Source organism: Uloborus diversus, chromosome 1 (genome assembly GCF_026930045.1).
Source record: "Uloborus diversus isolate 005 chromosome 1, Udiv.v.3.1, whole genome shotgun sequence".
NCBI classification, from domain to species: Eukaryota; Metazoa; Arthropoda; class Arachnida; order Araneae; family Uloboridae; genus Uloborus; species Uloborus diversus.
In genome coordinates this window covers 166692021-166705478 of record NC_072731.1, presented here as the reverse complement: position 1 = coordinate 166705478, position 13458 = coordinate 166692021, and the positions used below count along the sequence as shown (strand labels likewise).

Genomic DNA, 13458 nt, shown 5'->3' with positions numbered 1-13458 from the left:
TTTTCTCCACTAACATTGACGTACATTCGTATGCTGCGGATGCATTTCCCTACCGTGAGCAGCAACTACAATGAGCCTAACCAGGGAGCTACAAGAATAGTGTAACAATGAAAGAAATTTCAATGGGTAACAAACATCATTATTAGGCTTTTTTTATGCATAAATTACTTGCCCTCATGCCCCCGTTATCGATATAGTATCTTATACATATAAAATCTGAGTATCTATCTATCTATCTATCTATCTATGTCCAAGCTTCTTCTCCCGAACGACAGTGAACTGACCATCGAACCAGGTATCGATGGATTCGTAATTCGCAACTCCAACGAACTATAGGGGGCACTGCAGTCACTGTCTAATGGCGGAATTGAAAACTAAAACAAACGCATGTGGTAACGAAGAAAATGCTAAAAGTGTTGTGATTTTTGTTCGTATGCATGATTTTTTCGCTTTATTCATTTGAAAAGATTTTTCAAAGTCTTTTGGTTATTCTGACCCATATAGAAAGAGATTAGAAACCAAAAAGTATTACGAAAGTAAACAATTAATGCAGAACACACAGTAAGTTGTTCTGAAGCAGCCATTTTCACGATGTTGAATTCGGAATTCATAAATTTTTGGTTCGCTTCGAACGGCATTTTCATTTTGTACCGTTTTTTCTATACATTAGTACATATTAAGTTCAGTTTCGTGACATTTCCAGCATTTGTTGACATTTTTGTCACATAGTGCACATACGTGGCAGACTGTCAAGAGTAACGTTTAACACTAGATAATTTATTTCTATGACTATATGATTGGATATCCAAAGAAATCATGCATTTAATTCATTCGTCATGGAAATGATTTACCTGATATGCGAAATCTTGTCAAGATACATTATTCTTTCACATAATTTTAAAACCATAAGCCTATAAACAGATTTTTGGCGAACTTTTATTTTTTATTGTTCAAATTCTTAACGTTCTTTCTGGATTTTTCAATCTGTTCTGCGATAAATATTTTCAAGAAAATTTATTTGCATACTGTCTATTTCAGTAGGATACTGTAGTAACAAAGGTTATTTAAATCATTTATGTGGAATTAGGTTAAGGAAAAGTGTCCAGTCAATGTTGTTAAGTTCGTTTTTTTTTCCATCGAATTGAAAAACTGATTCAAATTCACTCAGAACAAAATAAATAAAATGTGTACTCACAGTTTATATATGGTGGTAGTTTTCTTTTCAGTTGATTGACCATTATTTCTTTTTGCTTATCGAATTCTGTAATCTTACTATCATTTTATTCTACTCATGATAAAAATTAAAAATGGTTTAACTAAAAATGCGAAAACTCGCCAAGGCTACTTTGCTTGCACAATACTAAAACTACTATAACCCTAAACAAATTTGGCGAAACCTTTCAGCTGAGAATAAAAGGAATAAAGTAAATTCTTTCTCGGTTAAACATTTTTCATTTTGTTCTACGATAATAAATTCAAGAAAATATTTTGCATACTGTCCATTCCAACTAAATGCTGCTGTAAAATATGATTAGTTAAATTAATTTAAGATTAAAAAAACTCATATTCTTACAAATTCATACAAAACAATAAAAAATTTTACCTGGTATTACGTTATCCAATTTTGTTAATCCAGAGTTTTCTTGTTTACGCTTCCACCATTTAATACTTTTTTGAAAAAAATAAGGAAAACTAACATTATTTTGAGAAGCTCGAGAGTACTACTAAGGGACGAATTAATTTCTGTAGCTGAAAGCAAACTAAGACACATCGATTGCGTTAATAAATACTCAGAACAAACTGCCTGTGTTCACGTCAACAGACACACGTGATGCGCAACGTGGCAATGTTTTAGGTGCAGACGCAGTTTTATAAATCACCGCAAGGTAGCGTATTCGAGCGCTGGAGTTCCGAATCCTCCCGTCTTCATGTTTGGCTATTTAACATAATTCTCCGATAATAATTAGCGGAGATATCAATTAAAAACTTTTAATTATGACTCTTAGATTTCAAAATCAAATCACTATTTTTCGAAGGCTTTCCTCCATTCAAATTATTATTCAGTGCTTCAACTCAACTTTCCGGATGAACGCTTTCATTAAAATTTACAGCGTGAAGAAAATCATTGAAAAGAAACATCTGTTGCAATTTTTTTTCTCGAATATAAAGAAATAAAATTAGGCTTTTGTTTTAAGGCTTTTCCTGTAATCAGGGTGTTTAAGTTGTTTACTTTTCGATTATTTTGCCGTAATCTGCAGCAAAATTTTGCTGTTTTTTTTTTTTTTTTTTTTTTTGTTCAAGCCTGATTGTTAAATACGCGTCACATGACATAACTTTCATTTTCGAGGAGGACCGTGCACGTCGTAAAGTAAATGAGTGATTTACAAGTTATTTGAGTTCTTTGAGGGTTTGTACCTGGAAAACGGATTGATGTAATTCTTGTACGACCATGTGGATAGAATCCATCCAAATATTTATCTGAGTGGTATGTTGCATTAATAAACACCCGGGCAACGCCGGGTAGTAGACTATTTTATGTAAAAAGCGGATTGTTATTGTGCATAAATATTTCCGATATAGTCTATCAGATGTAATTCAGTTTAACGTGAGTAAAGATTATAGTTGATAATGCATATATTTTCCCCTTTTGTGCTGACTGAAAATGTACTCATAACTTGTATCATTGATAACGATTATTAACGTTGATGAGGTGTTTTGGCAAAAATATGTTTTACTGGTGTTTTGCAAACCTTGCTTTACGCGCATTTATTTATTCCTTAACGCGTTAGAAACTAGTGTCAGTGTACTACAAAAGCATCAACTGGACTGCTCTTACATTTTTTAGGTAGCCCGTGCAACGCCGGGCACGCAGCTAGTAAGGTCATAAAATCTGCCGAAATTTAAGAATAGCCGCCAAGTTTAAAGACTTGGCAGGAAATAGAAGAATGCACAAGACTGCGTGAGATAAGATATACATCTGCAAAGTTTCTAAAAGAGGTTTTCTATTTTTCTCCGAAACTCGCTAAATTTGGCGATTTTTCTTGAAATTTTGGCAGACTGTAAGACCTTGTATTTTTATAACGAGGAAACGAATGCAAATAATTTATGCGTCCAAAAACATGTTTCACTCTGCCATATTGCTTCTTATTTTCATTCATTCATTCTCTCTCTCTCTCTCTCTCTTCATTATTACACTATCGTGTGATTTCCTGGTGGTAAGTAAATCAAAATTTTAATAACTTTTTTCTTGTAATAGAAATTTTTGTGAAATTGCTTTTGTGATCATGATTTTTGTGAAAGATACGCAAATTCTATGATTTTATATAGAGCTTCGTTTTGGAACACAATATAAGACAAAAAGACCTAAATAATTGCTGGGTGCACTTTTGCACATGGCTAACACCTGCAGTAGTACTATAGTGCCTAGAAAGAGGTTCTACTATAGTGCTCTTTCTAGGCACCATAGTAGTACCTACAATTTGGCGAATGTTTTCAGTTTCCCGTATATCAACCCACTTTACGCTTCCAAAGAAAAATGTTTTATTAGTGTTTGGTGATTTATGCTACCTCATCTTGGACAGAGGAGATTGTTGTACCTTGGGACACTGCTAATTTCTATTTTTAGCAGCCATGTCTTTGTAATCTTTAATAATAACCTTCACCACTAAATGGTGCCATAGTAAAAATCAGCATCAAATGAGCAAAATTGACGATTTTGTGAGGGAAAGAAAATTTTATGACTCCAAAGTAAATATTTTCTTCATTTTTAATTCCATCTTCTGTCTTTGTATTCATGATTTAATTCACTACCATGGATGTTTTTTCTAGTGCAAAATTGGTTCAAGTATATGGCTGTTTCCTGAATCATGAAGACTTTCCCATAGTACAACAGGATGTATTCCAAGGTACAATAGGATGTTGTTCATTGGGACAGCTTGGAACTTTTACTTTAAATGGCTGGCAATATTTTATTTTCAAAATGTCGGAATTTTAAAAACGTATTGCATAGAAGTATGTTGGGGTATTTTTAAGGTGACTTTTAGATTTTAAATGTGATTCAAACAATTGACGTTAAAAATTAAAATATGAAAAGTGTCCCAAAGTAACTCTCCCTTAATGACAAAACCTAGGGTAGTAATATTTGGGCTGTTAGATTTATGCTAATGAGTAAAGTTATTATATCCTACTGATAAGAGCTGAACCAACTGAGCTTCAATAATGATGGAAAAAAGCTACTTATCGGCTAATCGTGTAGAAAATAACATTACCTCTCTTTTCTTTGCTTCATTTTTTCCATATTTAGGAAAGAAATAAGAAATGATGTTTCCAATGCAGCAAACTATATGAACCAATGGTCCTTCTTTTCCCAAGCTGAGACCCGCAGACACTGCCAGCATTATGCTCACAGATTTTATCAACAGAGTCCATTTGCCAAGGTAACCACGCATTATAAAACCACTCAATATCGTTTTGATCTGGAAAGAAAAAAAGATTGACCAAATGATCTTTTCCCCCCTATCTTAGAATTAATTTACTTGAATTCCTAGAGGTGAGAGAAGAGTTGGAGAAATGAAATAGGCGTGCTTTGATAAGTTTTTCCAACCTTAGTGTACAATTAGTCTACAATTTAAAATGAAAAAAAAATGATGTTTATCTTTGTTACTTCATTCACACTGTACGAATTTTCTGGCAATTCATATTCTCTCAAAAATCTTTTCAACAACTGTGATGAAAATACAGGTATCTCAAGGCAAATAAATATTTCTGTCCATGGAATTTGAGAAATGAACCAACTTGATGAAATAATGTCAAAAACAGTAAATTTGAAAACGACAATGAAAATTCAGGTGACTAATAAATCAATAATACAGCGTGTCCGAAAAGTCCTTTACACAATTTAATAATTCAGGAAAGCAACAAATTTTCGTATGAATATGCGGTTTGCGCCATAATCCTTCACAGATTCAAGAATTTTTCATGACATCGTTAAAAAAAAGGAGGATGAGGAAAAAAAAGAAAAGAGTAAAAAAGTGTAATTGTAGGTAATCGCTGTGTCGCCACAGTATGAAAAGAAAACGCCATGTGAGGAATTCAATCATTTTATTAAACAGAAAGCAATACCTTTCATTACCACTACCTGAGTTCAATGTATGTGTTACCGTAAAAGTATGAAATCCGTTATTTTATAGAATACCTAGTTATTTCACGGAATAGCTGATAGCGTCCGTTAAAGTGTAAAACTGTCTTGTATTTCATGGTTTAACTAGTTATTTCATAGAATAACGATCTGCAGCCCGTTAAAGTGTAAAATAATCTATATCATATATAGACGATCCATGATATAGACGACAAATACATTTTCCTTTTACCCCTGTGTTACCCCCAAAATGTTCGTGTAAAACCCAGCGGTGTCAACAAAAAATGTTTTTGGTTTAGAAATAATGTTCTTTGTAATTCCAAGTGTCATTTTAGTAATACTTGTTGTAACAAATGATTTTATGGTACCTTTCCATAAATACCATTTTTATGCAGCATAAATTAGATAAATTGCTTCTTTTTCATTTTAATTGTCTCTCATTAGTTAATTTATAGAATACCTAGTTATTTCATGTAATAACTGTGTATTCTATAAAATAATTGCATTATATTATTTAACTGTAGCATATGCACCGTATGATGTTGCTCATACCACATCTAAACGATACTCAAGTTCATCGCAAGTCCATAAACAGAGCACACATTGAACTCTAGTAATGAAAGGTATTGCTTTCTGTTTAATAAAATGATTAAACAACATTTCATAACATTTGTTTTTCTTACAGTGACGCTACAACGATTACCTATAACTACTTTTTTTTAACCTCTTCTTTTTTTCTCTCCTGTTTCATTTTTTTACCATTTCATATAAAATTCTTCACCTTGTCAAGTATTATGGCGCAAACCGCATATTCATATGGCAATTTGATTCCTTTCTAGGAATTTTTAAAATGTGTCAAGGACTTTTCGGACACCATGTATAAGTTTTTAAAAAGAGAAGTGCTCTTAATTTTTTTTACATTTCAGGAACTAACCCGTAACAAAATGTGGTGAGTAAACAGGGGAAAAAAATCAACTATACAAAACGTTTATTTTAAAAAGTGCAGAAAAATACTTTTTGAGTTCGCACTTCACGAAAATGAAAAAATTTACTTACTTCTGGTATTCCAGATCCACACGCATATGGAGCAAATGTTTTCACCATTGTACTTGCCAAGGTGGAAAATAATACACTCCATCCTACGTAAATCAAGTAGGTAGTTAAATATTCTTGAGATGTAAAGGGTTGCACATTCAAGAAATTGCTCCATGAAGTCCACTGCAAAAATTTAAAAAGTAGATGAACAAAGCAAAAACGTTGTCAAAGTGAATGCAAGTAACATGACAAGAACGATCTTTGAAGATGGACAATAAGAAGCCTGTAGATGTTGTTTACATTGATTTTCAAAAAGCTTTCGATAAGGTACCGCATGTTGCTCTACTTAGCAAATTAGCTGATATAGGAATAGGAGGGAAAACTTTCATTTGGGTAAAAAACTGGCTGATCGGAAGGAAACAAAGGGTAGTTGTAAGGGGAAATTATTCTAATTGGAGTGAGGTTTTAAGCGGGGTTCCTCAAGGATCAGTGTTAGGGCCTGTTTTGTCCATTGTTTTTATGAACGATATTCACAAAAATATTTCTGGAACATGAATTGTTTTGCTGATGATGTCAAAGTTATGGGGACTGTAGAAAATGAAGAACAAGCAAAACAGCTGCAAGAGGATCTAGATCATATTACGGAGTGGGCTGATAAATGGGGTATGGCTGTTAATGTTGGGAAATGTCAAGTGCTACATTTAGGGCATGGAAATAAGTGTACAAGTTATTATTTGCAAGGTTCAGTCATTAGTCAGGCAGACAAAGTTACTGATCTGGAGGTCTTAATAAGTCAGGATTTAAAGTTTAGCCAACAGTGCAGCATTGCTAGTAACAAGGCCAATAAGATGCTTGGGTTTATCAATAGATCTATTTCAAACAAATCTAAAGAAGTTCTTCTGCCCTTATATAGAAGTTTGGTAAGACCTCATTTGGAGTATGCTGTTCAGTTTTGGTCTCCTTATCTTAAGAAAGGCATTACTGTATTGAAAAGGGTTCAAAGGCGAGCTACAAGACTAATAAATGGACTTTCTCACTTAGACTATGATTCCCGGCTTAGAAGGCTAAAAATGTACAGTCTTGAGCAAAGAAGAGACCGAGGGGACATGATTCAGTTGTTTAAATTTATTAAAATGAAAGATGTTACGGGGCTGAAGTTTAGCACTGAAAACAGGACAAGGGGTCATTTTTTTAAGCTATTTAAATCTCAGGCTAATATGGATGTTAGGAAAAACTATTATTTTAGCAGGGTAGTGGAACCTTGGAACAGTTTACCGGAAGAGGTGGTAATGAGCAAGGGAGTAGATAGTTTTAAGAGGGCCATTGATCTTCACTGGGGATTGTAGATTGACTAGGATGAGTTTAGCTGGGCCCAGAGCCTGTTGCTGGTCGTCACTTTTGTATTTGTATTTGTATTCATGATTAAAGGCGCCACCACACGAAATCCAATTCTTCAATTTAAGAATATCCGAAGTAATTAAGCGGGGAATTACTCGGTTTATTGTTTCGGGGTTTTCATGATTTTCTTGTTTTGGAAATTTTCTTCACAGGTTTTTCACGTTTTTCTTCGGTACTCAACCACGCCCCACCTTTAGCTATTTAGCACTAGGCTTTAGGTTTCATTATGCGAAGGTCTGCTTGATCCACGCTGGATGTCACATTATCTTGATGTCTACCCCATAATGTGTTGCAATTTGAAACAAATTCGCTATTAAGTTCGGAATTTATATTTGCCTTCAATTCCCCCGTCGGCGCTAGTATTAAAAGTCTTTTTGAACTGTTTAAACTTGAACGAAAAGTTGTTCAGATCGAAAAGTGAAAAGTGGGAATGAGGTGTTCGCCGAGATCTTTCGGACAAAAAAAGTTAGTTCTGATAGAACTATTCTTTATTTATTTATTTATTTTTATTTATTTCATTTATTATTATTATTATTATTATTATTATTTGCAGACAGAGACAAACCGACACACATTTTACCCATAGCAAAACCCTATTTTTCAATTTTAAATTTCAAAAATATTTTATTTATTTATTTATTTTTATTATTATTATTTTTTTTAATCTTCTTTTATGCTTTTTTTTCTTTGACTTTTACCGGGAAAGTAGGCTAGCAAAGAACATTGCTGTTTGCCAAATTGAGTTTACAGCTAAACTATGTTAAATATAGGATTTACAGAAGTTCTAAACAAAGCAAATTCACTCAAGATAGTAATTGTAATCAAAAATATTAATTGCAGATTTTAAAAAAAATTGAACTTTGACATCTTGAATTAAAATTATGTTTTTCGTAATCACGAGTGTGTGTGTGTGTGTATGTAGGCATGTGTGTTTCTGTGGGGGGGGGGGTATGATTGTTTGTATGGGTTATGTTTGTTTGTGTAGGGGTATGTGTATGTGTGGGGGGTTGTGTGTATGTGTGGGGGGTTGTGTGTATGTGTGGGGGGTTGTGTGTATGTGAAGGTGTGTGTGTGTATGTGTTTGTGTGTGTGTAAGTGTCTCTATGTATGCGTGTCTGTACGTGTTTGTGTGTGTATGTGTGCGTGTGTGTGTGTAAGTGTCTCTATGTATGCGTGTCTGTACGTGTTTGTGTGTGTATGTGTGCGTGTGTGTGTGTGTGTAGGTGTATGTGTAAAGGTAGGCAAGTAAGTGACGCAACCTGGAGACGGTTTTAGCTAGAGGAGCAGCATCGCGAGGCGGCCGGCCGACGGTGGTGCTGCAGAAGGAGGCGAGGGGAAAATAAAATCATAGGAATTCAAAACTGTCAAGTGAGAACAATAAGCAATGTGATTGCTCAAAAAAAAAATGTTTTTTGGGTTTCTCTCTCTCCCCCTTTTTACAGAGTGGAAAAATTAAGTAAATAAAAATGCAGTTTCAAATAAATTTACCTCAATGATAATTTTGGGCAATGAAAAGTGAATGAAGCTAGGAAATACTTCTGTTAGTTAGTATTACCTCATTGCATTCATCACCTTCATAAAATGTCGTGTTGGATAACCAACAGCACTGCTCTTTGTTAAACCAGAATGCTTGTAGGCAGATACCTTCCTTCAGATCTTTCATCCACGTTTCTGCTACATCTATAAAACCTGCCACGGATCCTAAATTGAAAAAGAGAAAGAAATAAATCAAATAGGGTTACAATATCTATAGAAAAAAAACTGAACTTATTATAGAATTTTCATTAAGAAGCAATTCTGGACCTTTTTTTTTTTGTATATCTAACATAATTCAGTTAACATTGACAAATTGGCCATTGTAATATTTCGTGATTTATTAAAAATATTTTTTGTTATTACAAAAATAATTAAAGTTTCCAAAATCAACATTTAAAGTTTTTAAGGATTAATTTAAATCAGCTGATATCTAGTGTAGCACGTATTAATACAATTTGTCAGGTGCACGCGGAGAAAAGTGAAATATTTCAGTTTGTTTACTGATTCATTTATTTATTAAATTACTTATGTATTCTTTCATTAAGTAATTTCTTCACATTCCTTCATTTATTAATTCACTTATTTATTCATTAATTCACTTATTTTCTCGTTCATTTACTATTCTTTTCCCTCATTTATTTTCCCCCGTACATTAATTAATTTATTAATTAATTTATTTGTTTGTTTATTGTTTCGTATTTAAACATTCATTCATTTATTCTTTTTTTCATTTGATGAAAAATATTTTAAAGAATCAAATAGGAAATACTTCATTAGAATAATGTTTTATTTTTCATTTGCAACAAACAAACTGGGGTCTAATAACAAGAAATATCCAACGTTGTTTAGCACAAATAAACAGATTTCAGAATACACGTGTTTCGAGGTTTCAAGGAACCCCTTTTTCAATTCAAAGGTGTGAGCTTCTAGATGTAAAGACACTCAGTAAAAGCAATGAAAATGGACAGCAGACAGTTTAAATATCAAAATAAGCAATAACAAAAGCAAAACAAGACAAAACGGAACTCAAACTCAAGATTTATTGCATGATTCCCTCCCAGAGAAAACCGTTAAGCAATTAATTTCAGTAAAAAGACCCATAAAATACATGTTGCTGTCAAAATGAAACCGCTTATTAATAAATTAGCAATAAATTTATGTCCGAAAAAATTTTACTACGAATCAACTGCCACGTTTAGCAAAGGAAGAATAAACATAATTCAGGAAAACAGAAAGAGGTTGGAAAACAACAAAAAGTTAAACAAGTACAAAATAAAACATGAAATGGAAACGTAAAGACAGAAAAAAAGTTCCAAAGAAAGATATTACCATAACCACCTACAACGCAACAAAGGAAAAAAATATGAGATCAAAGAAGAGGGGTGAAAAAAGAATACCAATTAACGAATGGATGCCACACTGCAGAAAAATACGGAATGGATTTAAGATCGTTAACTAGATTAGAACGATTCTTCAGAATGTGGAAAGACTCCCAAAAATCAAGATCTGATGAATTTGGGCATTTCTGTATAATTTTAAATAAGTTGAAATCAAAGGAGTGATTTGAGTCCCAGCAGTGTTGAGCAAACTAAACTTATTGAATTGTTGTTTTCTCACATAATTTTTATACTCTTTTAAACGAAATTTCAAAGAACGGCGGGTCTGTCCAATATAGGCAAGGCCGCAAATGCAATCAATTTTATAAATTCCACAATCATTAAGAGGATCAATAAAATCCTTAAGAGACGAGAACGAAAGTTTATTAATTGGTGAAAACACAACATGGAATTGGAAACGTCTAAGTATCTTAGCGATCTGAAAACTAACAGAAGGAAAGAATGGTAAAACGACCAAATTCTTAGTGATGTAAGTTCTTTTTCGAACATTACTTTGGGATCTTTTAGAAAGCTTTTTATAAATGGAATCAATCAAAGTAGGCGGATAGTCTCTATCAATTGTTACAGCTCTGAGATAGTTAAGTTCAACATTAAGAAGTTCCTCTGAAGAACATGTATTTTATGGGTCTTTTTACTGAAATTAATTGCTTAACGGTTTTCTCTGGGAGGGAATCATGCAATAAATCTTGACTTTGAGTTCCGTTTTGTCTTGTTTTGCTTTTGTTATTGCTTATTTTGATATTTAAACTGTCTGCTGTTCATTTTCATTGCTTTTACTGAGTGTCTTTACATCTAGAAGCTCACACCTTTGAATTGAAAAAGGGGTTCCTTGAAACCTCAAAACACGTGTATTTTGAAATCTGTTTATTTGTGCTAAACAACGTTGGATATTTCCTGTTATTTCTCGGCACAAAGGTATTTATTTATTGCTTAAACTGGGGTTTGTTGTTGCAAAAAAAAAAGGTGAAATGTTTTCATTTTTTTCTAAGAGATCCAATCTTTTCCAAAACAAATAAATAAATAAACAAATAAAAATAAATGAAAAATAATACACTAATACAAATTTTATTTTAAATACATTGTTCTTTGCTTATGTATTTTTCTTTTTTCAAAATTTCCAATTTGTTCATTTTGAAACAGGTAAATTATCATAGCTATTTTACTTTGCCCAAGTATTGCAAAGTATTGTATTTTGCAATTCCCCAACAAGCTTTTAATTATAGATTCTATAGCACTCGCTTTAAGTAGTGCTTTAACACCGCATGAACCTCAAGTTTCTTTAAATCAAGACATTACACACGATTTTTATTTTAACCTTTAACTGGTAACGTGAAGTGTGTTAACATCCCAGAACAATTGAATTTTTGCACCTTGAATGTTTCATAATGTTTGCATTACGGCTTTATATGCGGGGCAAAGTGAAATAGTGGGGAAAAGTGAGATGATGAAATATTTGCTCTGCTTTCAGCTTCACCTATCTCTGGTAAAAATTTCAACTATGTAGTAGCACATGAAGTCAATTCCAGTCAGGAAAAAAAATGCCGCCGAAAATTAAAGCAATGACAATATAGTATAGACAATCTTTAAAAAATGATACTCGAATTGTAATATTTTGTTGTAAGTCATTGTTATTATAAAATGATATGTTCTTGTTATTAGCATTTTAAATACTAATTGTGACCTTTGAATATCCAATGCGGTGCTTACATAGCTAACACTAAGCTTATTTGTATTTTAAATGTTTTGTACAATTAGTCAAGTATATGCGGGGCAAAGTAAAACTACCTTCTTTCGTTTATTCACTCAATCATTTACTAAATCACTTACGTATTCATTTTTTAATTCATTCATTGACATTTTTCCATTTAGTAGTTCATTTCTTTATTCCTTCAATCACTTATTTTCTTATTCATTCACTCGCTTACTCACTCAATTATTTTTCTTCGATTATTAATTTATTCATTTAATTATTCGTTCATTGTATCATTATCTTTTTATATATTCATTAAAACTACTATTTACTGATTCATTTGATCAAAAACATTTTTATAATTTAATAGAAAATGCTTCATTTGAAATGTTTTTAGTTTTTCACTTTGCCTCAAGAGAAACAAAAATGAAACTTTTGCACTTTTTTTTTTTTTGAAGGCACAAATTTACTGCCAAAAGTAAAAAATAATGTTTCAATGCAAGTTTTATTTTAAATACAATGTTCTTTCTTTATGTACTGTAAGTTTAAAAAAAAAAAAATTCCAATTTGTTCATTTTGCAGAAGCATCATCAACTATTCCACTTTGCCCCACATTCCCCTATGTGTATGTCCCTTACGGTAGTTTGAAAATTAATAACACGAAAATCAATGAAAATGTCTCTATAAGGGTTAATACTGCCGTGGACAGGTAAAGGACAGTAACTGCAATTTTTTTTCCTTGGCATTTTTCTCATCTATTGTTCTTTCGCTTTATTTCACAAGCTTGCGAAAACAAAGAGCGAAAAAAAAAAAAAAAACTCTCAAATTCCAACATTTTCCTAGTGTTAGTATGGAATCCAAACGGGTACTTCAACTATTTCTGCAGATGCTATCGTTCATGAGTGTAATGTTTTATCTCAACTTATTTCTGGTTAAATACTGCATTAACAGATAAAAATAGACTATTCTAGTTCGTGTACCTGCAGAAATGCCCACAAGGAAAACACAAATCCAGCCGGACGCTTTGTCGAAGTAACCTTTCAGCAGATTCCAAGTCGATTCTTCCATTTTCCGACTGATATATCTCTGACGATATTTATCGCGAGATAAATCCCTCTGCCAGTCTATGGTATGGAAGTCATCATACTGACCAACACCAGGATGGAATTTTTCGTAATCTTGGCAGCAGTCCTTCTCCAGAGGCAATCCTTTTCGGAAGCAAAAATTTAAAGAAAACAAGTTTTTATTTCGAATATTCTATTGAA

The 13458-nt window shown here is 32.7% G+C and overlaps 1 protein-coding gene across 5 annotated transcripts in view; it reads right to left on the bottom strand.

The window, feature by feature from the left end:
- Window positions 1–13458, bottom strand: part of LOC129233378 (H(+)/Cl(-) exchange transporter 5-like) — a 112692-nt gene that overhangs the window by 81055 nt on the left and 18179 nt on the right. For 4 of the 5 annotated variants that reach the window (XM_054867417.1, XM_054867441.1, XM_054867423.1 and 1 more), the window contains 4 exons: window positions 13174–13401; window positions 9126–9271; window positions 6194–6355; window positions 4269–4475 (listed from right to left, as the gene is read on the bottom strand). In XM_054867417.1, the coding sequence (XP_054723392.1) occupies window positions 4269–4475; window positions 6194–6355; window positions 9126–9271; window positions 13174–13401 (743 nt within the window). The remainder of the gene's footprint in view (window positions 1–4268; window positions 4476–6193; window positions 6356–9125; window positions 9272–13173; window positions 13402–13458) is intronic. The other variant, XM_054867426.1, reaches the window with a different exon arrangement.